This window comes from Perca flavescens, chromosome 6 (genome assembly GCF_004354835.1).
Source record: "Perca flavescens isolate YP-PL-M2 chromosome 6, PFLA_1.0, whole genome shotgun sequence".
NCBI lineage: Eukaryota > Metazoa > Chordata > Actinopteri > Perciformes > Percidae > Perca > Perca flavescens.
Window position 1 is genome coordinate 34,125,312 of NC_041336.1, and position 26,791 is coordinate 34,152,102.

At 39.6% G+C, this 26,791-nt stretch overlaps 1 protein-coding gene across 1 annotated transcript; it reads left to right on the forward strand.

Annotated features, from left to right (window-relative positions):
* The first annotated feature begins 343 nt into the window (after positions 1-343).
* On the forward strand, positions 344-11,001 carry LOC114557430 (cytosolic sulfotransferase 3). Its single transcript, XM_028580875.1, has 8 exons — positions 344-471; positions 2,402-2,531; positions 3,108-3,230; positions 6,030-6,130; positions 8,666-8,792; positions 9,807-9,904; positions 9,997-10,171; positions 10,668-11,001. Exons 1-8 carry the CDS (start codon positions 451-453, stop codon positions 10,778-10,780), a joined length of 888 nt encoding a protein of 295 aa, XP_028436676.1. The 5' UTR covers positions 344-450; the 3' UTR covers positions 10,781-11,001.
* The last annotated feature ends 15,790 nt before the right edge of the window (positions 11,002-26,791 follow it).

Below are 26,791 nucleotides of genomic sequence, written 5' to 3' on the forward strand. Positions count from 1 at the left end.
TTCACACTGTGGAGATAATTCCCAAGTGGCTGACATTTTTTTTAAATGTGCGTATGTTAAAGCCCAAAGCTTTTGAAAAAAAGAAGAAGACTATTTTGACTTTGTAATGGTTAAAAAGAACACATCATGGTATGAAACATGGTAGTTAAACCTGTTTTAAGTATTATATGGGATTGCTAAGTCTTTGTATTTTCCTGTTCAAATTCTTGATGCCCCTGCATGTTTTTAAACATACCCCCAAAAAGTTGATTCTTGACCAATAAGTATACAGTAACATATATCTCTATTTCTGAGCAAACAGGGGAATAAAATGTTAATGCCCAGGACATCTGGAAAAGGGGAGTGGCTGGAGTATAGTACTTCTGACTGAGTCTCCAATTACATTGTATAAAACAGAACCGGTTTGCTTGTGTGAGAAAAACTACAGGAGAGAAACCAGCAGCATTTATCATGTCATTTGATCCGCACAAGGTATGTCTCTTAATTAATTTTTTTTAAATAGTTACATTGTGCTTTACTCATTTCTTCTTAAGCATGTAGCCTAATGCTTAGGAACAAAGAATAGAGAATACAACCTTATACTCAATCTTTGAGCACAAAATTGTCCTTTTGGTAAACTACTTTTAGTTTCTCTCCTTTTAAGATGATGTGTGGAAGGTACTAGTTATGTTTCCATCGACCCGTTTTTTTCCGAATTAAGTGATATCAAATGAAAAATGCCTCAGTAAAATCCGATTGAATTTCATGAATATCGACTCAAAGAAAATGAGTTTTCTTCATCAGTGGCCGTATGGCGAGCAAAAAGCTTAACGTGGTTTAATTTAATAACAATGATCAATCATCACCAAATTTCTCTTATTACCCATCATAACCATGGAAAACTGTCAAATAATCTAACCCAATGTCCAATTATTATGGACGTTATCGACATAAAGCGTTTCTGCTTCAGGGCAGAGCGGCTGGGGGTTGACTCTCCACGGTTCTCATTGGCTTTATAATTCCTAATGTGAAAAAGCTTAACGTGGTTCAATGTACCTAAACAACGATCAATCATCACCAAAAATATCCTCTTCTATATTGCTCATCATAACCACTTAAAACGGTCAAATCTAACCCAATGTCCAAATATTATGGATGTTATCTGACACATTAACGTAAGATAACTTTTATAATCTTTGAATTTCGATTTAGTTTTTTTTTGACAGGCTATGACAAAATATGACCATGATACATCTGGTGATGATTGATCGTTGTTTAGATATTAAACCACTTTAAGCTTTTTCACGTTAAGCGTTTTAGAATGTCCCTTACGACAAGCTGTGGGACGTCCAGCGATACACGGCTCAAAAAAGAGAGTTGTCTCGCAGCGGTGCCGGAGGCAAAATATAAGGCAAGTTCCACCTTTTTGATGAGCTGGATCAGATCCTCAGCCAAAGGCCCATCGGAGCTTATAGCTTGGCTTCTAATATTAACAACAACAACAACTACTTCTGTCTAGCAAAACTTTGTTCAAAAAAGTTCGCTTGAATCTTGTGCGATTCAGTGCAAAAAATGAATGGAAACACCTTAAAATGTCTCAAATCAATTCGATATACCAATTTAATCGCAAAACAGCATGTGATGTCATTACGCATAGGTTTTTATTCGTTTTTATTCGGGCAAGATGGAAACATAGAGACCGAAAAAAATATGAGAGAAGGAAACGCTGGAGGCCAGCTAGCAGTGGTGGAGTCTACGTCAGTGGTTCTCCAATGGGGGTATGTGTCCCCCTAGGGGTACTTTAGAGTACTGTGTGTGTGTGTGTGTGTGTGTGTGTGTGTGTGTGTGTCTAAATCTGCCGCCGGATTTGGCCCGTGTGACCCAAGTCAACGGAGGCCGAACGGCGTTGATAAAACACGCTAAAAAGGGATTATGCGTCTCGATAACACGCCAATAATGGCGTACGAATTGTCGCGTCGTACGTACGCCACTTGATGACATCAGTCTGATCAGCTGGTCCGACCCCGGTGCTCCGTTAGCGGCACAAATCAGCCTTCATATTAACACAAATGTCCTTTAATGTAACGGAAAAGGTGGTCTTTTTCTGCTATTGTTTTGTCACTTTTCTTTTAACAAGTTTGTGTCACCTTTGGCCATGTTTTTGATGTTTTTTTTCAGCAGCTTTATTTGCATGAGTTTTTTTTACCGAACTTCAGATAATTCGATTGACAAGTGGATGGAAACTTAGCTACTTTTAAAAAACCTTCTGCTTTTTGTGTCTGCAACTGACAATGAACTTGAAACTGAAATTGCAATCTTTTTCACACAATCAAGTATTTGCCATTTAATTACTCTCACATGATGATCATATGCTTTGTATGTCATGAATCCTTTTCTTTTTTTTCTTCTTCTTTTTAAAAAGATCTCTCGAGCAGAACTGTTTGATTTCCATGGCGTCTCAATGACTCACTTTTACACAGACAACTGGGAGAACGTCCAAAACTTTCAGGCCAGGCCAGATGATATACTTATTGCAACATACCCCAAAGCAGGTAACATTAACAGCCAGTGTTAATGTGTGTATAGAGGTAAGGGTTGGGATCATTTTCATATTCCTCTCTTTCCTTCTCTTGCTGTGTTTCATTAATGGTTCAACATGCCCCCATTCACTTCCTCCAGCATATGTTGCGGGGAGGCCACTTGGAGAGCAGAGTGATAGTGGGCGGGGCAGGAGTGGGGGATTAAAATGCAGGGCTGTACTCAAGTCCACCTTTTTCAAGTCAAATGGGTGATCAGCAGCAGTGGTAGATTATTTGTGATCCTTAGAAAGTGCTGAGGGGAAAGTGAACGAGGGCTGTTGAACTAGAGCTGAAGATCTTTGCCCAAACCCAACAGGTCTTAATTTCTATCATTTTACACTGGCTCCGGCCGGTGTACTGCTGACAGACTGCCTTTTGTACAGTCGGGTAAACGGGTTCGGGCTTTTAAAAAGCTGTCAATCAAAATGTACTTGTCGGGCTCGGGCCGAATAATGTTAGGCTCTGTCGTTTTCGGGCCGAACTTTTAAGGCCCGATTACAGCTCTATGTTTGAACCACTATTGAAACGCAACTTCTGTCTGTCTTTCAGGAACCACATGGGTCTCCTACATCCTCGACCTGCTGTATTTTGGTCAGACAGAGCGTCAGACATCCACCCCAATCTTTGATAGAGTGGCTTTCTTGGAGAGCACCATCTCGCCTTTGGGTCCAGGTTTAACAATCAAACATACTCGCCAGATGTTACATACCTGCATCACACACATATTAGACTCGCATTGCCAGACCTTCCTCCACTGCCCTGCGGAGGCAGGACTGGCCACACAACATTCTGGGATGGGAGAAAAACGTGCTCTGGTTTATTGGCATTTATTTAAACCAATCACAATCGTCTTTTGTTTAGGTGGAACATGCGTACGTTCAGAGGCCCGTTCCAGAAGGCAGGTTTAGTGAAAACTCAGAGTTGGTTAACCCTGAGATGAGGGAAACTCTGGGTTTTCCGTTCCAGAAAGAGAGGTAACTTAACCTCGGAGTCAGTTATTATGGTAACTGAGCCTGTGAACCTAACCTGGTCGGGAGCAGGTTTTCTTCAAGAAACAGGGAAAAAAAACTTGAGTTTCTCTCATTCTCCTCCCTCTCAGAGGAATTCATTTCCTCATTCATTCATTCAGTCTGTAGGCCTATCAGGCGCATTTTAATGCAGTTTGTTATCTGCATGAATAAAAAGACGTAGCCTATTGGTTTATATTAGGCAGACTATAAAACGTGTCATGTCCTTTTGTTGACGATCCCGTTGATGAAAAAGCTGTATTAATTCACAGAGAGTTTACGTGGGTATTGAGTCCCGACTATAGATGTATTTTCATTTCCACATAACCGATTTGAGAGGTATTTTTTATCACAGTCCATTAGATATGTAGATACCTTATCCGTCCTCATATCACTAACATCAACCATCGTGGACAGGCTTTAACATCCCAGCAGATTCTTTGTGTCCATTACGTTTTTTGCAAACGGCAGTTTTCTTTATAACAGTGTAGCGGATCATACTGTAGCCTAAAGTAAAGCCACTGTAGAGGCGTCAGAAAAGTGTGACTCGCTCTGAAAAGTTTTTTAAACGTCTTTGTAGTGTTCCCTGGACACAAACCAGTGAGAGCCATTAAAAAGAAATAAATGATTATACATTATAGTTCTGTTAATGATCATGGTGCTGCAGCCTCAGAATGGGATTAGTATAGTTTACTGTTTCGCCCACAGGATTGCACCTGAATGAAATTATAATACAATTCCAGTTTTCACCAGTAATATTATAAGTTTACAGTGATTAAATATGAAATTAATACACTGTTAATGCGTACGCATTGACTCAAGCAGTAATTTTCTCCCACACAAATTCTCTTTTGCAGCATCAGCCCATTGACATAGCCGCTGTCTTGCTTTTTTAACGAAATACATGTTCAAACTCGCTGTTTGTGCGCCAACCCGTTTGTTTGTGGTTGTTACCATGGTGAATCATAGAATCATGGCTCCATTCATACTGCCTTTTGTGCACGCGCGTAACCCTGAGTGAATCTACTCCGAGTTGATTGAACCAACTCATATCAGCTGTTCTGGAACCGAAAACTCTGAGTTTCCCATCTCAGGGTAAATCAACTCAGACATCAGGGTTGGACTCAGAGTTTGTTAAACCTCCTACCTGGAATGGACCCCAGTAGTTTTAGTTGTGCAACAGAAAACTCAGATGAAAATGAGTTGATGAAATGAGTGAAATCCAGTAAAACGGAGTAATCCCAGAAGTGGAATGTTGTGGATATAGACTACGCACATACAAACACTTAAATGGTAACTTCCGTTTTTTTCACCCTGGACCCTATTTTCCCATGTTTTTGTGTGTAAGTGATTGATGAAATTGGTCCAGTATTAAGCATGACCACTGTAACCGGCAGCCACAGATCGGGCTGCTATGTGACACTATGGGGCAAATGTGCATCGTCAATTTGGTCCACTAAAAGTTCGGTTTTTGCCACTAAGTGTCTGACAACATTATGGAAAGGATCCATTCAGAGATAGACCTTTAAAACCTCTTTAAGACCTTTCTGTTTAACCAGAAACAGCTCTGAGGTCTCTAGCTCTAAACCCACCAGACTCCAAAAAAAAAAAAAAAAAACTTTACTTTTAGCGTGTATACAGCCAACATATTGTCACATATAAATCGGTAAACTATGTGTGTATTTCAACCAAAACTAGAGTTGTGATTGTTGGAAAAGTGGAAAGACGACCTAAAACAGCTTTTCATAGTTTTTATATTGTTTGTCGACTTGCAATGAAGTGTATTTTATGATGCTAAAATGACTGTTTATTTACATAAAGTCTGGTGGCTTTAGCAAACGCAATTTCGCGGATGTTTTTGTTTTAAAAAAGGATCTTACTCTTTAACAGAAATGTCGAGCTCCTTAAATATCCTTTCCATAATGTTGTCAAACACTTAGAATATTAATCTGAGCCTGTCAGCGGCAAACAAGCACTTTTGTGAACGTAAATAGAAGCTGCACAATTGCCCTATTAACTCACATTGCAGCTTGTTTCGCCGCTGCTGACTGCAGCGATCTCGCTTAATAATGGACCGATGTCAAAGACTGTTGTTCCCATCAGCCAAAAGGTTGAAATAACGGGTTGAAAAAAAAACGGTAGTTGCCCTTTAGTTACCTTCAGTATACTGTGTGGTAATGTTCTACCTTTCATTAAACATTAACATTGTACTTAAAAGGTTTGTATGCCTTGTATTAGTTTATTATTAAACCAAGCACTTTACAAGATCAGGGCTTGTGTAAGTGGAGAAAGGGGTTTGGATTTGAGTGAGCTCCAAACAGCCGATCAGAATAATAAAACACAATACATAAAATCATGGAACATAAAAAACCACAGCAAACAAATATTTAAAAAAAACAACAAATGAACCCATTACTTCTGCCATGTGACACTTTACTTACTCTGTATTTACCTTTTCATACAGGAAAAGACTTGGCGGACAACCTCCCCACCTCTCCTCGACTCATTAAAACTCACTTGCCAGTCCAGTTTGTGCCAAAGTCCTTTTGGGAGCAAAACTCCAGGGTCAGTATTATGTATTTGCATTATATCAACTAGAAGTAAGCCCCTTTTGGGCTCCCCCTTTTCCCTGAGCCTCACCTGACAAGAGTTGGGTACCGAGACCCGGTGCTATTACAGCACCTGTGCCTTAACGACCGGTATCTACCGGACCGAATAGCAACACAGATTTAGGTGCCTCATTTTGGTTTCAGTGAAAGGCCTTCACTGCTCTCTGATGCTCTGAAACAGTTGTCACAGGCAACAGAAGCACTTGGCAGCAGGTAGCGTTAGCCTACCGTTAGCTAACAGTTAAAATGCTGACTAAACAGTGTAAAATTGTGACTGTATTTCACTGTAAAGGATTCCAACACCGAGACGTACAACAGTCTGCAGCTGCCGCTGTCGGAAAAATAACACCGGCGGTATGTTTACTTGAAACTCGCCTCGCCAGCCTCGTGGTGCATTATGGTAAAATACATTTTTCCCATCTAGTGGTTGTTTTTGTCGTTTGCCAGCAATTTACTGATGAAATATTATATAAATATTATATATACAATATAATTATTGTTATAAATTGTGATTACATTTTTAATAAATAATTACATTTTGACCATATGCCCTTAGCAATAATTGTTAAAAAAATAATTTTGTGCCTTTTCTTTTTTTAAATACAGTATATAGGCTATATATACACTACCGGTCAAAAGTTTGGGGTCACTTAGAAATTTCCATTCCATTATAGACAGAATACCAGCTGAGATCAGTTGCATTGTTTTTTTTTTTAACCAGGGCAGCAGTTTTCAGATTCCATAATGTTCTTACATAATTGCAAAAGGGTTCTCCATTGTTTTCTCAGTTAGCCTTTTAAAATGATATCAGGTTAGTAAACAGAATGTGCCTTTTGGAACATTGGATGAATGGTTGCTGATAATGGGCAATGTAGATATTGCATTAAAGATCAGCCACTTCTTTGTACAACAGTTGAGAACCCTTTTGCAATTAGGCACAATTAAAAGTATTGTTTTAGCGCCGGTATTAGAACAAATCCAAACCTGCCTCCTGAGACTGTTGCCATATGCCACTTTTATCATGTGCAAAGGGCAGAACTCTAAGTCGTATTAATTGTAATATTGGAAGGGAGGTGCACAATTCATATGTGAAAAAGCACACACAACTCTCACATTATAATGCAGTAAAAAAACAAAAAACAGCAAAAACAACATTTTCTGTTAGTTTTCCTGAGAAGGTACATGATCATTCCACACATGCTCACAGGCTCATACACCACATACGCACACCTAGCATGCTCAAAAACTTATTATAAAAGAAGAAAGATCAAAAAGAATGTGAAACAGAAAAAAGGGGCAGTGCGCCAGGCCATTGATTCAAAGGGGTTGACCTTAGTGTCTTAATTAATCATAGGTGTGTTTTGGGCGTAACATGCAATAAACCAATCAGAATGTCATCTCCCATTCCCTTTAAAAGCCAAGGCGCGTTTGTAGCTTGGCACATTGCTATTTTGATGGAGGATTTGCTGAGCAGAAAGGAGAGATTTTCAGGAGAAGAAACTGATCTGCTCGTGCATGAAGTGAAAGCGCACGAGCAGATCATATCATAATACTAGGGGTGTGACGAGACACTCGCTCACGAGACAAGACGAGACACGAGATTGGGGTCACGAGAACGAGACGCGATCTTAACACTAATTTAAAGAAAACTTCAGTTAAGAAATATGACTGGGACAAATAGTCTTTACTCAGAGAACCAAGGTTACAAGCTAGGGGTGTGACGAGACGCTTACTCCACAAGACGAGACACATCACGAGATTGGGTTCACGAGAACGAGACGAGATTTCTCGTCGAGGTGAAAAGTTGTCTCGTGAGGCGATGTGATGTCAGCGTGATGGAGCGTGGAATTACTATTGAAGATCCCCCTGCCACTTTTAAATCATTTGTGTGGCAACATTTTGGTTTTCCTGCGGAAATAATAAACAGCGAAAGAGTGACCGACAAGACGAACACAATATGTAAACATTGTAAGAAAAAATGCCGTATACCGCGGCTAACACGAGCACTATGCAAAAACACTTACAGCACCACCACAGCTCTCTACTATCTCGTCACGCGAGATCTCGCGAGATCTTGTAAAACGAGATCTCGTCACACCCTTACATAATACTATTTCACAAGTACTCAATGCAGAAAAATCCTCCTATTTTAGAAAGTGTAAAGGATCCAAACAGTTGTGTGTTTAATGGTCTAATCATTTCAGCTGGACTTGTAGCCGTTATATTGTTGGCTAGTTTAATTTAGAATCAAACATCAGATTTTATAAACTACATGTGTCTTGTGTGCAGCAATCTTAATGTGTAAAGTAACTAGTAACTAAAGCTGTCAGATGAATCTAGTGGAGAAAAAGGTACAATCGTTATCTCTGAAATGTAGCGGAGTTGAAGTACCTCAACATTTGGACTTAAGTACAGTACTGGATGTACCCCACTGATTATGTCTCATGTAACATTGGTCTTCAGATCATTTAAGTGTTTTCTTTTTCTGTAGATAGTCTACGTGGCCCGCAATGCCAAAGACAACATGGTGTCTTATTTTCATTTTGACCGCATGATCAGGACTCAGCCAGAGCCTGGAGAATGGAGTAGCTACTTCCACAGATTCATGGAGGGAAAGAGTATGTATGAAAAACTCTAATAATACAAGTATTTTTATTGTTGCATAGCTGAAGTGAACACTAAGTGCTCGCTTGTGTTTTTTTGTATTAACAAAATGCATCATACAAAGAATCAGGTAAACAGCAACAGCACATAAACATCAAGACTAATTCTTACAAATATATATAAAAATGAAATAATAAAAAAATATAAAATAACATACAATAGGATATATCACATTTAGTCAGAGGTTTCAGGGAAAAAGCTCTATAGTTTAATACTTTTGTTGTTGTTCAACAATCTAAGTGACTCAAGTAGAGATTTTGGTTCTATGAAAATAGGTAAACAATTAGGAAGTGAGTTAATTTCTGCTTGTGAATATAAAATTTGGCATCTAGAATAATGAAATTAATGAAAAATTCAAGAACGCCATTTTCCGAATTATCAATAAAAACAGATAATGTCTTTAAGGTTAGAAGAGCAGACATAAGCCCTGTTTGCACGGGATTAGTATCATCTGGGATAAGCGAAGCCAGCTTTTATTCAAATTAACTGACATATCTGCATATCCGCATTGTCCTGACTGCGCTGAAGCATACAACAACATTAAAAAGACGCATAGGAAACAAAAACCTTGAAAAATGATGGACCCCGCCAAATCACAGACATGTCGATTCAAGACTAATATTATCACAGGACCTCGGTGTTCAACGAAATGTGGCAGGTCATTTGGGGAGACATGGCCAATTGGCATGGGATTAAGATCACAGACAACCTCCTTAATTATTACAAATGACTAGCGATCACCAGGTCATACTAGTCCCGTGCGAATAGGGCTAAAGTGAGTGGGTTCAAAAAAGTAAGACTCCAAATCTGTCTAAAATCTTTTGGATATTTCACAATAAAAAAAAATAAATGTGAGAAATTGTCTCAATATTCTGTTTACAAAATGTACAGAAGAGTAAATGTCGGCAAATCTAGCAACCAGATGATTTGCAGGGTATATGTTATGTAACGTTGTTCTGTTGCTTCAGTGGTGTTTGGATCCTGGTATGACCATGTGAACGGATGGTGGAAGAAGAAACAGACTTACTCCAAACTCCATTACATGTTCTACGAAGATCTGAGTGAGGTAATTTAGTTACCGTGGGTCTCTTTCTACTCTAGGTACTTTTCTCCTTTAGCTTGGTAATAATGCATTAATTGAGACGGCTGTGTTTCCAGGATACTGGACGGGAAATAGACAACCTCTGCTCTTTTCTCGGTTTGTCCCGTTCGGACGAGGAGAAGAAACTAGTTGCAAGTGGAGTGCAGTTTGATAAAATGAAAAATGACGACACAACCAACTATTCTACGCACTGTGCTATGGATTTAAAAATTTCTCCATTCATGAGAAAAGGTAACTTAACCCTCCTAACCCCAAAACCTGCCGGCGGGATTGAAAAAGCATGTTTTGTTTATAAGATCGCCAAAGAAAAAACACTTAGCCTTGAAAGATACTGAAAAACCCTGAATTGTTTGTCGGATTCTCAAAATTCCGACTGCCCATGAATGCGTCTCAGTAGAATCCAACGACATTATGTAAAAAGCTCTAAAGTTAAGCCAAAAAACACTAAGTGGATAAAAACACTTGCATAGAACATATCCATCTTCATAAATTGGCCATTAGGATGATCAAGAAGCTGTATAATGCATACAAGTCTACACTTTTTTAGCTTCAAGGGGCATTCATTCGCTTTACAGTGTGACACATAGCCATGTGATGACAGAAGTTCTCCATTTATGAGAAAAGGTAACTTAATGAATAATTAAAAGTTAAATGTGTGTAACAAGAAAAACAAACTCGGATCTCTTTTTGCTAAAATAGCTGTGGGATTGTGTCTGTGGTTCTGCAGGGAAGGTTGGTGACTGGAAGAACCATTTCACTGTGGCCCAGAGTCAACAGTTTGATGAAGACTACGAGAAAAAGATGAAGAATTCCACACTTCAGTTCCGCACTGAAATTTGAACAGGATTGTGGATTTAAAGATGGATCAATGACGTTGATGGTGTGATGACCCCTCCCACTCTTTGGGTGGCTCTTGGTGAATGAATATATGAATCAGTGAATGATTTATTACTTAATTGTTTGTTTTCGTGTCTGGCCGCTTACACGGCTTATCCATTATAGGATTATTCAGACACATTTTAAATAAACACAAAACTAAATACAGTATGTACATAAAGGGTACAAGTGTAACATTTACAATTCAACAAAAGAACAGATAAATACAAGGTATACAAGTTGGGCACTAACATAAAGTTAACATTTCAACATAAAACCCTTTCAGACCAGAATAAACTATAGTGAAATAGGGCTGCACAATATATGTATTTATTTGTAGACTCGTTGGACCCTCGTGACAAAAACTTATCAACCCCTGACGTGCTGGATGACTTTGAACAGACTTTGAAAACACTAGTGTCTGACACCATCTCACTCATCTAAAGACAGTCATCTCAAATCTAATGTCAAAGTCAGAATAATAATAAGTAAAGACTGGGGATCTTGCAGGGTCACACATTGCCATTGGCTACAACTAGATTTGTTTTGAAATATTCTACCAAGCTAGCTAGCTACCGCTAGCGTTAGCTGGTAACTTAAGGGAAAGTTTGCCGATTTTCTGTTCTGCTGTACGTGCAGATGAATGTCTCCAGTACCCGGAGGTCTGTGTTTATCTGCCGGTAAAACTCCTGTTGGACTCGCTTCAGAAGGGTAGAAAACAGCAACTTTCCCTATTTAGCGTTTAGCTTAGCACGGCGCCATAGCAACCATAAACAACACTGCTCCAGCGTTGGCTGCTTCCTTTTTCGGTGCTGGAGGAAGCGCACCCATTGGTTGTTGACAACTTTCACATGATTTAACTGTCAAGTCTTAAAACTTCCAATAATATCAAACACGTTTGATTTTGTCTGAACGTCCAGACGTGAAAAAGACTGACCGGGACTGAGTTTTAGGACCACCTTACACCAAACGAGCACGGCCCGACTCCAGAAAGACTCTCATGATTTCATTCAGATATTGGTAACTCTTTAACTCTTTTTACTGTTTTTACTTGACTCAAAGAGTTAGCACAATAATTCCTATGTGCCTGGACTGTTTGGCGTATGCACAAATGGCAAATAAAAATCTTGAATCTAGATAAAACTGTTGTATTCTTCCCTGTGATCTGTGGAGAAGGCAGTCCGAGTGGCAGAAAGATGAGCCACACCTGAGTCCACTCTTCCTGATTGCACTCCTCTTCTTACTTCAGAGTGCTGGAGATGCAGTTTTCTCTCTCTCTATGTCTCTCTCTCTGTCAACACAGCCAGCAGGGTTGTTGTTGGTTTGGTTAGTAAATAGCAGCTGGAAGTTCCTTCTCGAAGTTATTTAGCAGAGGCACCATGGCTCTGTCCGGCACTTAGCACCGCCCAAGACAATTGTGATTGGTTTAAAGGAATGCCAATAAACCAGAGCACGTTTCTCTCCCATCCCAGAATGCTGTGAGGCCTAGCCAGACCCTCCTCCACAGCGCTGTGGAGGAAGCTCTATTTCATTCATTAATGTTATGTTTATTTTTTGTTTATTACCAGTGCATTGAATCTTGTTAATTGCAAATGGCCAAAATAAACTAAACTTTAAAAAAAAAAATTCTAATCTAACAAATCAATAATTAGAACTAGAATCCCATCAACTATGTTTACAGGTCTATAAGGTTTGGGCAATCTCTAGAATTTGCATTTGATACACAATAATAAAACGTATTATACTGAGGTACTTTTCTTTTTACTTTTTACTTGTTACTTTAGTTACTTGTTTGACAGTTAGACTCAAAACATGGCAGCAGTATGTACACGCCTACATTCTTTCAGAAAGTTGTGCAGCATGTCACAGTGAGTTCTGCATTACACAACAAACTGACTTCTTTATGGGTGATCATTTAGACACAACCACGGTTTTGGGAAAAACATTCTCAGCTACTTTAAATGTTTCACTTGTTATTTTATACATTTATGATTGACTTAGAAAATATTTTACAAAGCCCTTTTAACTGTTAATTGGGATTACTGGAATGATTAAAAAATGGAAGCACACACCTCATCTGGAGAGAATTAGACAGGAGTCGACCACTACTGTCCTTAAGCACAGTTGATTGTTAGAGATTGTGTGATCTCAAGTATTCACAAATCCCACCACTGAGGCTAATACATTATAATAATAATAAAAAGAAACTCAAGTCTCTTCTCGTTTCTTCTCTCGTGTTCACAGGAGGCAGACCTGACAGGGGCGGGGCTGTAAAGTGGGGGAGGGGTGGCACAGGCCCCTCCTGAAATATGATTGACCATGACATGACATGACCAATTCATGTTTCCATGACGAATATCCAAAATTCTAACACCATGCAACCAGAACTGGAATTGTTTTTAAAAAGAACTTTGCAGACTGAGCCTATAGAATAGAAAATGTGTATTGTATTCAGATATACAATTTGTTTAAAAGGAAAATAAGTGAAACTAATAATGAATGTGATGTTTTATTTAGCAGAATTGCATTGTGTTGTTCTAGCCTATCCAATCTCTCCTATATTTCTAAGCAGATTTTCTATGCTATATTCTGATAAACTCTAGAAGATCTAGGCTCTCAAACTGAGCCATCTCACGGAGCTCACACGACATCAGGTCCTCCAGGATGCTGTCCAGGATTGAAGACGAGGTCTGTGAGTCCCTAGTCTGGCTCAACTACATTACCTTGCACATTGCTGGGATAAAGCCTATGTAGTGATGTATGTCTGTTACCCATTGACTTGTGGACTGGGCTTTTGAACAAGGCTGTAGTCAAGTTCACCTTTGTCGAGTCCAAGACAAGACCAGGACTAGTCGAGACTGAGTCAAGACCAAGTCCAAAGAGGTTCAAGTCCGGTTCAAGTCAGTCAAGACTGAGACAGAAAAAAAAGAATCCTCTTCAAGACCACTTACCTACCTGTTCATAATTGATGTGATGTGAGAGGCAGTATATCTTCTATTTTAAGATGATCATTTTGCTTTTTGATTATTTGTAATAATCAAAAAGCAAGTGCAACACTGTAGGATCAAATTGGGCCATATTATTTACTTTATGTATCACAATTTCACTTAAGTCACATAAAGCTGAAGTGCAACGTCACATTTTAGATGTTGAGTCTTTTTATTTTGGTGTAACAAGAACATTCTAGACTGCCGATGGAAAATGTAACATGTAACAAGCAACACAGGTGTCACCAAAAAACACTGAAACGTTCCCATTCTTGAACTTATTATATACTTACTATATAAATGAAATTGACCTGACTACACTTGGATGTTCATTTTAACTTTTAGCCTTGTACAGCATTTCTACGCATGTCCGTACATTTAGCATAGTGATCTATACTGTATGTGTGTGTGTGTGTGTGTGTGTGTGTGTGTGTGTGTGTGTGTGTGTGTGTGTGTGTGTGTGTGTGCGTGCGTGCGTGTGTGCGTGCGTGTGTGCGTGCGTGTGTGCGTGCTGCTTTAGAGGCCAGTATTGAGCGCCACCTCAGCTCCTCTATGGCCTTGATGAAATATAAAGCAGGAATGTTTTCCCCGAATCAGCATGCTGGTAATTGCATGCGACAGAAATGGATTTCCTGTCACTCCTGGGCTTTATGAAGAGGGCTGAGCCACTTTTTCTCACAACATGTGTTTTGATTTTCAGCATCGCAAAAGGTGATAAATTAGCAGACACGTTTATTGGACGTCGACTCAGACATGACAGGATCTATCACTGCTCCAAAATAAGGGGGAACTCTGCCTGCCAGTGCTTTATTTTTTTTTTTGATTATTTTTTTTTTTTTCCACAGGGTAAGCCAGCTGTGTAAGGCCCAGAAATGTGAATCGACCACAATAATCTTGCTGCCATAATTTATTCACATTTAAGTAATCAAAGTGGAATAAATTGGTGATTTGATGAGTGCTCGACTTGGCATTAGAATCTGATGAGAGAAGCATTTAAACACAAAAAAAAAATGGAAAGGGAAAAAAGTGTCCTGCCCTGCATTAGTATGGTTCCGCCAGAGCAAATTTTCATTTTCTATGTCATAAAACAGCAGTTCATGTTCAAGCTTTATTTTGCATGTTTGAAAAGACATGAAGGGGAAGTGAAGCGGAAACTTTGAGGGAGGAGAACGTGTGAGTGGTCTCTGCTTGCATGTACAGTGTTCTTCCAGCTTACTTATGTCATGGCGTTCACACACTCCCCTGCCTTGCATGGCTGGTCCTTTGGAGGGTCAGTTAGTGAACCGTGACTTATTGGTCCTTCCAGAGCAGCTGGGCTGACTTGGATTAGATCGCTTTTCAGGGAGGAAGCCATCAGGCTCTCAAGATCTGCAGCTGCTGGTTTTCAGCAACTGATATCATTTTAAAACACACCTGCAATAATGATGATCGCACATTACTTAAATGTACCACACAGTAATGTCCCCGCAGTATACCATTATTTCCAAACATCACCTTCAACAACCCTCATTAAGCCATGATCCCCAGAGCAAATAAAATTTAAGACAAGATGAAATCAAGATTTTAATGGGAATAGAATTGAATGGTTTTTCATAATGTGTAATGTGAAAGATGTAGTGGTGAAGCCATTGGCAAATTTCCATCATTGATGATCGCCTTTCTCAAAACTTTAATTACTTACTAAAAACGTGCTCTGGTTTATTTGCATTTCTTTAACACAATTACAATCGTCTTGGGCGCTGCTAAGCGCCGGACGGAGCATGGTGCCGCAGCGAAATAGCCTCGGGAAGGAACTCGTGGTAGCTGGTAGCTAAAGAAATTTTTTTTTTACAGTAAAAAAAAAGAAGTCAGAACTCAATAAATTTTTCACATGTGGCCCTAATCCTCTTCTGTATCCACCAGCTCCTGAGAAGAATATCTTGCTCTTTTGCTGCTAAATGCTCCACCATGCTCACCCGCTAATTGCTAACTGTCTGCCTGCTGTTTGGTGCTGGAACTGTAGTGTAAACTTCCATTTGATGGGTTATTGTCGTTACAAATCATTCTAATCCACCATAGACAGGCTTCTCTGGCTTTGTTTGCATTGAATGGGAATGATTGGAGGTGTCATGCAATTGTTCTTTTAATCAAAGATAAAGGCAACATTTGACCACTTAATTTTTCCAGTAATAGTCGATGAAGCTGAGCCAAAATTAAAACAGTTTACTATTGTCCTCCACATGATGTTTTCTAATTTAGCACCACAATGTTAGTTTTTGTGCCAAGAAACATGAACCTAAAGAAACTGAATAATCCAGATCCATTTTTAAAATATCTTAATTTTGTCTTTTGGAAAACTAAAAGTGCAATTTATGCTACTCACAAATGTCAGACTAACAGGCAGATTTGACATGATTTTACAGTACCTTCAAACAGAATTGATTCTTCATGTCTGTGACAAATCAGTGCAAGTTTTCCAGTTTTTGGGTCCCTCTGTAAGATCATTTTAGTCTTTTAGCCAGACACCAGCACAATGGAATCAGTTGATAAACTAAGCTCCGTGTATCATCCACTAAACATTTCCCATATGTGCTGAGCCAGTATGTGTGTGAGGGTATGTTATCTTGCATTGACTTGATGTATGCAATTCAAAACGCCTCTCTGACATTCAGCACTGCCTTACGCTATCAAAACTATTTGTGATGCTGCTGAGCACAAAGACCATTTGACCCGTGTGTGACCCTAAATTGATGCAGGAGTGGACATGCCTGAATGAATGCTTTGGTTCTGTAATAAGGGCGTTTAAGATGGCTGCAACATTACATCAACATAAAAGGGAAGGTTTTAAGCGCCATCCTCATTAAGAGGGGAACATCAAACACTCCGCTGGGAGATAATCCCAGCCCGTTTTTCAGTGCTCAGGCTTTCGGCAAATAATCAAAGAATTCAGGTAGATGCAGAATAAGTTAATCCTGCAGATTAGTGGGAGTGCATAAAAATGAAGGCAGAGGATGGAAAGAGAATGAGGAAAAGAAAGACCACTTCAGAACTCGCTGGAACAGAAAAAAAGCAGTGAGCTTTAAGAGCCAAGAGAGGAGAGGGTTTCCTGCTGTTGGAGCAGTGCCTCCTGTCAGGTACAGCTACCCAGATCAATACCACAGTAATCTATACCTCGATACACAACTCAATACTCTACTGATTTGGTATCAGTACCTATTAAGAAGCATTGATTTCATAATGTTTAATGCAGTCACAAAGATCTCATGAATGCACTTTCTGCATTTAAACAGCTTCATGTTTGTGCTAGTGAACAGACCCTAGTGACACAGAATCCCATAAACCCACAGCACACACAGTCGTTCCTCCTTCAGACTGATTTTGTAAACACTGTAGTGTAAAAGAGTAGTAACAGTACAGTACAGAAGTTGATTAGCGCCAAAGTGAAACATGTATTTCAGTTCTGAGTTTAAAATCAGAATTCTGATTTATTTTTTTACTTTATTCTGACTTTACTTTTTCCTCTGAATTCTGAGATTGATATTAATCAATACTGACTCAACTCAAAAACATTTTTCACATGTGGCCCTAATCCTTTTCCATATTATAGCCTTCAGATAGATTACAAATTCGACGCATAAAGTGTGTCATGGTTTTGGGATTCCATGACACTTGCCATTTTTTTTCCTTGGAGAAATCTTAAACATAAATTCATCATTGGTACATCCAGAGCAACCACCTCATCCCCATATGAGAATGAATGACCAAACCACCACGAACCAAGTAAAATCCATACCAAAGTGAATGAGGGCTTTCCGGATTTCTGGCATGACTATTTTAAATATTAATTAATTTAATAAAAAGTCCACATTTGGATTGATGTTTTTGATGCACTGGGTTTAACCAATCATCGTTCTTCCATCTACCAATGGTATGAGGCTGGCCAACGCGTTCTAGCCCTTCAGAGGCAAAGTAAGGTGGGAAACATGAGTGCGGTGTGGTAACCATGGTATCCCAGCAACGTGCACATAAAATGGAAGCAAAGTTTATCAAATCTGGCGAAGATACAGCTTTAGTTGAGAAAGGAGTAAAAAACAAATGGTGCTAGGCATGGATAGAGGAAAAAGGATAGAGAAGGGAAACCGTTCACCACATGGAAGTCTCGCATTGCCAGACCTTCCTCTACAGCGCTGCGGAGGAAGGTCTGGCTAGTCCACACAACATTCAACATAGGATGGGAGAAAAACTTGCTCTGGTTTATTGGCATTTCTTTAAACCAATTACAATTGTCTTGGGCGGTGCTATGTGCCGGACGGAGCAACGGTGCTGCTGCAAATTAGCCTCGGGAAGGAACTTGTTTTGTTGGAACGTGTACATTCAAAAGTTGTTTTAGTCGTGCAACAGACAATTCAGATTGGACAGTGGATAGTCTCTGGTCCCTGTGTATGTCTGCTCTGGTCCCTGTCTGCTCTGGTCCCTGTATGTCTGCTCTGGTCCCTGTCTGTTCTGGTCCCTGTGTATGTCTGCTCTGGTCCCTGTCTGTCTGCTCTGGTCCCTGTCTGTCTGCTCTGGTCCCTGTGTATGTCTGCTCTGGTCCCTGTCTGCTCTGGTCCCTGTGTCTGTCTGCTCTGGTCCCTGTCTGCTCTGGTCCCTGTATGTCTGCTCTGGTCCCTGTCTGTTCTGGTCCCTGTGTATGTCTGCTCTGGTCCCTGTCTGTCTGCTCTGGTCCCTGTCTGTCTGCTCTGGTCCCTGTGTATGTCTGCTCTGGTCCCTGTCTGTCTGCTCTGGTCCCTGTCTGCTCTGGTCCCTGTGTATGTCTGCTCTGGTCCCTGTCTGCTCTGGTCCCTGTATGTCTGCTCTGGTCCCTGTCTGTTCTGGTCCCTGTGTATGTCTGCTCTGGTCCCTGTCTGTCTGCTCTGGTCCCTGTCTGTCTGCTCTGGTCCCTGTGTATGTCTGCTCTGGTCCCTGTCTGTCTGCTCTGGTCCCTGTCTGCTCTGGTCCCTGTATGTGCTCGTCACAGAGCCGCCCACAAAGCAGCCTCTCGGGAATTACGTCACACAACAAAGTACCATAGTATTGTGTGCAAAGCACCAGTCAATTTAAGTTCACGCTTAATGGTCCCATGAAAAACAGTGAAAACCGGACATTTTCAGGAATTTATAAAAAAAAAAAACCTGGACGCCACCGGACAGTAGGTAAAAAGTGTCCGGGCAAAAGAGGATGTTTGGTCACCCTACTATAACAGAATGTTGGGAATTATTTTCTTCATTTGTTTTAAATTGAACAAGCAATTTGTTGTATTTTAGCAGAAATGCAGAACCTTAAACACTCTAATATCCATTTATTTATCGCAAGTAATATCGTTACCGCGATATTCAACAACGTTATTGCATATTTTCCTCATTTCTTCTGGATTTACCCTGCAGAGATCTGAGGAGCAGTTAACCATAGTCCTCATAAATCCACCGGAGTTTAGAACGCCACCACAAAGAAAATCCAAGGCAACGGACTTCCGGCCTAAATGAGTTAACGGAGCAATCCCGGAAGTGGAACGTGTAGTGGACTAGACACATACAAAAACTTAAATGGTAACTTCCGTTTTTTTCAACCTGGACCCTATTTTCCCATGTTTTTATGTGTAAGTGATTGATGAAATTGGTCCAGTATTAAGCGTGACTGCTGTAACTGGCAGCCACAGACCGGGCTGCTATGTGGAGCAAATGTGCATCGTCAATTTGGGCGACTAAAAGGGCTGTTTTTGCCACTAAAAGGTTCAGATTAAGTGTAAAGACAACATTATGGAAAGGATCCCTACAGAGATAGAAATTTAAAACCTCTTTAAGACCTTTCTGTTTAACCAGAAACAGCTCTGAGGTCGCTAGCGCAGTTAACCATAGTCCTCATAAATCCACCGGAGTTTAGAATGCCAACACAAAGAAAGAGGAAGGTGAGGGACATCCGGCTGAAAGGAGGGACATCCGGCAGAATTCACACCGGCTCCACAATCCCGGAAATGAAACACTGTCGATATAGACTAAGCACTTGGTGACGCCAATTTGAGGGAGCCAGGTGCTTGCTTCTGCAGCGTATACTGTATAAGCAGCGGTAAGAAAGTACTTTCTCATCATGACTTAGATCACAAAGCCTCGGACTGTGCACACTGAGGAACGTTCCTGGCAACGCCGGCTACCACTGTGCCTTCAAGGACCAACAGTGTTTATGATAAAAAAATGCGGAACATGATTTGTCGTTCACGATTGCTGAGCCACTGGTCGATCTGTGTGAAAAGCTATCTGCAGACAAAACTGCCTTGACGAAGATGTCTGTTTCAAATCAGCATGCCAGCTATTTAAACACACATGGCCTTGCCCCGGTGTTTAGACAACGTCTATTTGAAAAGCCTAAAAGGTTTTCAATCAATATAGATGAACATTTTTTGTACTACTAAATCATTTTGACTTTTATTTATTGTGAAATACAGGAAGCACTTTGACTGTTTTGCCAGTCAAGTTCACTTTAATGAATTCATATTGAAACATTATACTGTGCAATTCTTCGACCCCATCCAAAAATGTTTCGGTCTCAATTTAAGCACTGGAGAATGAACAGTGCAAAAACTCAAGACTTCTGGGTTTATAGCATATGCACAGCCAGGCTAAACACACACACGCACCACAAACGCTGTATTGGTACATTCGAGGCTATTTAAAGCTTTAGTGCGTAACTTTTTGATAATAATGATCGTCCGTTACATTCAAGCCATTGCCAAATAAGTTGCTACAAAGCTAATTAAGACTATCGGCTCCACACAACTCTCTCTGGATTTCTCAGTATGCAATTGACCATGAAGTACATTTGTTATTTTTTTTAATAAAGACATCATTATAGACTTTAGAGCTGAAAAAAATTATCACTTAGTCAATTCATAGTAAATTATTCAACAAATTTACTGATGATCAATTAATTTTTTCAATTAAGTTTTTCTTGCATACATTCAACACATTCTCTCGTTCCTGCATCCCATGTTTGAGGTTTAACGTCTTACGTTCTAATACATTGCCTATCTTTGGGTTTTGGATTGTTGGTTGGCTAAAACAAGACATTTGAAGACACAACCTTGGGCTTTATGAAATTGTCCTGGACATTTTTCTCCAAAACAATTAAAATCAAACAATCAATAATTTCTCAATTAATTGATAATGACTTAAGGTCTTTTCACTCTGTAAGGGACACTTCGCCTGCCTACTCCTTTGGATCCGTGGGGTCTCACTGCACTCCTCGTGTGAATAGACCGGCAGACAACACTCCACAAGTAAACGGCAGGTGCTCAATGCATTGTAACCATGGAACTTTTGTGCACTACTGTATACCTGCTACAACTGAATGACATAAATTGACTGTGGTGTCATATATACCTAATCACAGGTCGATTTATAACAAATACTGGCTGTCTGAAAAGACATTTACTCAGCACAGGTGTCCATTGCTGCTGCTGGTCACTGCAAGTGATTACAGTTTCTGCCTGTGTCTGGTTGGTAATGGACAGTGTTGGTTACTAGTTACTGTAATTTGACAGTATTTAGTTATATTACAATATTACTGTCTCTGAATTGTAATGCTTTACACTACTTTTGAGTTACTTTCACCAAAATAACAGCGAAAGTAGGCTATGACTTGGCAAGTAACATTAGCTTGTGAATTTCACCGCGGGATCACTTAAGTCTCATCTTTATCCACTTTATTGCAACTTAGTTTATTCATGCAAAGTAACTTAAGCTATAAAATAAATAGTGAATTGTGGTGAAGTAGAGGTATAAAGTAGGAGAAAATGAAAATAATTAAAAAGTAGGCTACCTTACAATTGTATTGAAGTACAGTATAGTTACTTTCCATCGCTGATAAAATGTAATGATACTACATGTAGCAAACCTAAACATTAATTCCCAACATGTTTAAAAACTGCTCGAACACACGGCTGTCCGCGCTGACGTACCATTACCTGTTGGGACCATAGACTGGGACACAGATGTCCGTACCATCTCTGGTTCTGGCTCTGACCACAGGAACAGTTGCTTTACAGTTCGCTTCAACGCAGAGTAATAACTCCTGAAAATAATTTCAATCTCACAAATGTATCTGTCTCTGCAGTCATCTTAACCATAGACTCCAGCTACAGGAAATAATATTAAAGCAGTCTTTTTTTCTTTGCCGATATGTTTTGCGGTGTTGTTCTTGAAAAACAAAACACCCCTAAATGTCTGTTAAAATGCGTTCAGTGTTGGGGAGTAACGGAATACATGTAACGGCGTTACGTATTCAGAATACAAATTATGAGTAACTGTATTCCGTTACAGTTACAATTTAAATAGTTGGTATTTTGAATACAGTTACATTGTTAAAATCAATGGATTACATGACGATACTTCTGTTTCACGAGTTTATTCACTCTGAATAAATTAAGGCAACTTAATCCATTTTCCAGAAGCCCGATATGAAATAGAAAAAATAGCTATTTGCGTGATCAGTCACAATGGAGTCGGAACCGGCACGACAGAGCCAGGGCAGGAATAAGTTTCTATCTTGGAAATTCAAACAGCATTTCACATTAAAGAACGAACAGGGAGAATGAAATACAACTAACTGTGCCGTGCAGCCTCTGCTTGCCAGCAACCAACCTCCTTTCAGCGTCCAAATTACTCCACCTCCAACCTGAAGAAGCATCTTAAAGTAAGTTATTTTTTTAATTAGCCAAGGGTAGTCGTCTGCTGTAGTTTTACTGGTCACCTTGCTATTTTAACGCTGACGTGCGACTTGACATTCTCCAAGGTGCTGATGTACCAGCTCCAGAGCCGTTTAAAGACTATAGCCCCGTTTGACATGCTAACTAACGTTAGCTAAAATTAGCTTGTGGTAGCTTAGACCGCGGTTAGATTTTTGTAGTATGCAGTTCGGGACTACCAATACAATAATCTATCTGCTTGTTCAGGTACACATTCAGCTGGTTGGAATAAAAAGAACACACCATTATAGGCCTGTTTAGTAAGCTGGATGTGATGGTCGCATTCCTACACTTATAAAACGCAATTCAATGTGGAAATAATCCTGAAGTAATCCAAGTATTCAGAATACGTTACTCAGATTGAGTAACGTAACAGAATACGTTACAAATTACATTTGTGGGCATGTATTCTGTATTCTGTAGCGAAATACGTTTTGAAAGTATCCTTCCCAACACTGAATGCGTTGTAACTCGCGTTACTGAGATTTTAACTGGTATAATGTTACCGAAATTGTATTAGTAGTGTGCTGTATTACTGCGTTACAGCAAAAAGGAATACATTACTGTAATTGTGTTACTTTTGTAATGCGTTACTCCCAACACTGGTAATGTATGGTATTAATTCAATTCAAATTGCTTTATTGGCATGAATGTCAGAAATAACAATATTGCCAAAGCATCAAGGATAATAATGAAGAAATACATACATACAATTACTTGAGTAAACTAAAATATATACATTTAAAAAAAAAAAAAAAAAAAAAACAGGAAAGCAACAACAGTATATCAATATAAAGTAAAATCGCTAGTGTCAAATGTAAGAAAGAAAACACAGACAAAAAAAAAAAAAAAAAAACATGAAATAAACCCATGAAGTAGAGGAGTAAATGAGAAGGCAGAGTAAACTGAGGGGAGATGAACTCCAGATATTAGGTGTTGCTGTGCTGGTTGTCTCTCAGGCTGTGACATGCTCTCACATATCTCGCTGCCTCTACACACTATTTTTTCCAAGTAGATGTTGCATTTTTGTCTGGGTGTTAAGTGTATCAATATCTGGGAGTTTACAAAAATTTCTGATTTCTGATGTCAGTATATGTGCTACATTGAAGCAGGAAATGTTGCTCTGTCTCCACCTGTCTCTGTGGACAGAGCTGACACAGCCTGTCTTCTCGAGGCAGTCAGGTCTGTCTGTGGCGGCCGGTTTCCACAGCCAGACTGTGTCCACTCAGCCTGTACCTGCTCAGAGTCTTTCTGAGTCTGCGGTCACATATGGTGCTCAAGTATTCAGCTACTGTGTACTCTCGGTTTAGGGCTAGGTAACAGTCCATTTTGCTTTGAAGTTTAGTAGTGTCTTTCCAATAGGTCATGTATTTCTGTTTTTGTCTGCAGATGATTTGGTTTGTCCGGATGGTTTCGGGGGTGTCCTGAGGCTCTGGGGTCTGTGAGGTGAGGGAGCTGAGGGGGGTGTCCTGAGGCTCTGTAGTTTTTCACATGTTCTAATTGAACTGTATTTAGATAGAATTGATGTTTACTGTAATTCCCAGATCTTTTCTGGAAAATCTGCATTTTGGTTTTGTTTAGGTTGACAGTCAGAGCCCAGGTCTGACAGAAACTGTGCAGGAGGTCCAGGTGTTGTTGTAGGCCTTCTTTTGTAGGGGACAGCAGAACTAGATCATCAGCATATAACAAACATTTGATGTCAGTATCTCCCAGAGTGATACCAGGGGATGTAGAAAGTTCCAGATTTTTTGCCAATTCATTTATATAAATGTTGAACATAGTCGGGGACAGGCAGCATCCCTGTTTCACTCCACGTTCTTGGGGAAAGAAATGTGTTTGTTGGCCAATTTTAACTGAACATTTGGTGTACATAGATTTTATGATATCATATGTTTATCCTCCAATACCCATTTCAATCAATTTATAGAAAAGACCATCATGCCAAATTGAATTGAATGCTTTTTTAAAGTCTACAAAACATAAGAAGATTTTTCCTTTGTTCTGGTTTAATTGTTTGTCAATGAGGGTGTGGAGTGTAAAGATGTGGTCTGAAGTTTGATATTTTGGGAGAAATCCAATTTGACTTTTGCTCAGGATATTGTGTTCACTAATGAATTGTAAGATTCTGCCATTTATAATGCTGCAGAATAGTTTTGCCAGGTTACTGGTCACACAGATTCCTCTGTAGTTATTTGGGTCAAACTTGTCTCCATTTATGTGGATTGGGGTTATCAGTCCTTGGTTCCAAACAGCTGGGAAAATACCTGAATTTAGGAGGATATTGAAAGCTTTTAGGATGACCAATTTGAATTTATTATCTGTGTATTTGATCATTTCATTTAAAATGGAGTCAGCACCACAGGCCTTTCGGAGTTTAAGCTTTTTTATTTTGTCTGTTAGTTCTTGTTCTTTAATCAGGGTGTCAATGGGGTTCTGGTAGTCTTTAATTGCTGATTCAAGGAGTTTTAATTTCCTCTGTATTTCCTGTTGGATTATTTGTTATTTTGCCGTAAAGGTTAGTAAAATGAGTTGTCCAAATATCCCCATTTTGGATTGCTTATTCCTCTTTAGATGTTGTGTTTAGCAATTTTCCCAGAATTGATTTGACTGTATTGAGTCTTCGATCAGGCTTAGCTGATTTTTGTTATGCTGTTCCCTTTTTGTTCTTAATAAATGTTTGTATTCTTTTAGTGTTTCTCCATAGAGAAGGAGTACAGTTTGGTTATTTGGATCCATGTGTTTCTGATTGGATACATTTCTTAGTTCTTTTCTTAGATTTTTATAATCATTATAAAACCATTTTTCACCACTAATATTTTTTCTTTTTCTTTTTCTCTTTAAATTTGTTAGTTTTAACTAACTTAGTTTAGGATATACAAAGTGTCATCAGCTTCAGGTTGAGTGCTTGAGTCACCCAGACAGACTGTAATTCACATTACGACAGCAATGAGTGGTTGAAACCTATTGGATTGCTGTACATCACCAAGTCAGTATTTGGCAAGTTGGGAGTGAGAATGTGCTGCTCTCTACCTGTTTTCGATGCTTGTAATGTACTGTATGTGTGTACCATGGTGTGTACCATGGTGTTTGTTTACATTGACCCATGATCACAGAGTGAACCTTGTTAATGCTTACTCTGATTAGAAAACTTAGAACATTTAAGGTTAGCACGTATAGTAAAAGTGTTTCCATGACTTTTACGATAGGAGGCTTTACCTAATCAGGGTAGGATTGAATGATTAGTTTACAAATGTGCTGACTGATCTCCAGCCCAAAAACTAATACTCCACTCTGCCAGGATCTTTAAGCCAGACAGATGCAATTAGCTTTGGCTGTAATGTCCAAAGAGACCTGTCAATGTTGTTGTAAGTCCTTGTGGTCAGTAAAAGTCAGATTGGTGTGGTTACATTATAAATCCACAAGTATGTGGACACCCAAATAAGTGGGTTCAGTCTCATTGCTAACAGGTGAATAAAAAAAAACATCCATCCATCCATTGTCATCCGCTTGATCCAGGTTCGGGTCACTGTGGCAACAGGTCAAGTATGATAGTCCAGACATCCCTCTCCCTAGCTACAGTTTCCAGCTCCTCCTGGGTGATCTCAATGCGTTCCCAGACCAGATGAGATATATAATGCTTCCAGTGTGTTCTGGGTCTTCCCCGGGGTCTCTTCCCAGCTGGATGTGCCTGGTCCCAATGGGAGGCATCCAGGAGGCATCCTTACCAGATGCACGAACCACTTCAGCTGCCTCCTTTCAACGCCAAGGAGCAACGGCTCCAAGTTTATTAAATTAGTTAGCAAACCCTGCTATATTGATTGTGTTGTGTTGATTTTTGTTAACAATCTTCCTTATTTTAAGATACAACTTGCTTGTTTAGCTATGTGATGAGATAATTGTTGTGAATAGCAGCAGCCTGTGGTGTATGACATAGGTGGACTATGATCATAGACTGTAAGTGCCTTAAACCTGCATTCTATCTAATTTCAAGCAGGGGGCTACTCCACTGGTGGCAAAAATAAGTCAGTTTCTATTGAAATCGATGAGAAAATGACCCTACTTCTACCTTAAATTATTACCTCAGTAAACATTTTCCTAATGAGTTTATGGTCTCAAGCGCTAGTTTCAAGTCTTCAATACAATACAATGTTAACTTTATGGTCCCATTTATCTTTATATTGATGATAAAGCAGAGGATGCTTTAGGGCGCGGCTACACGCCGACCAGTCATCA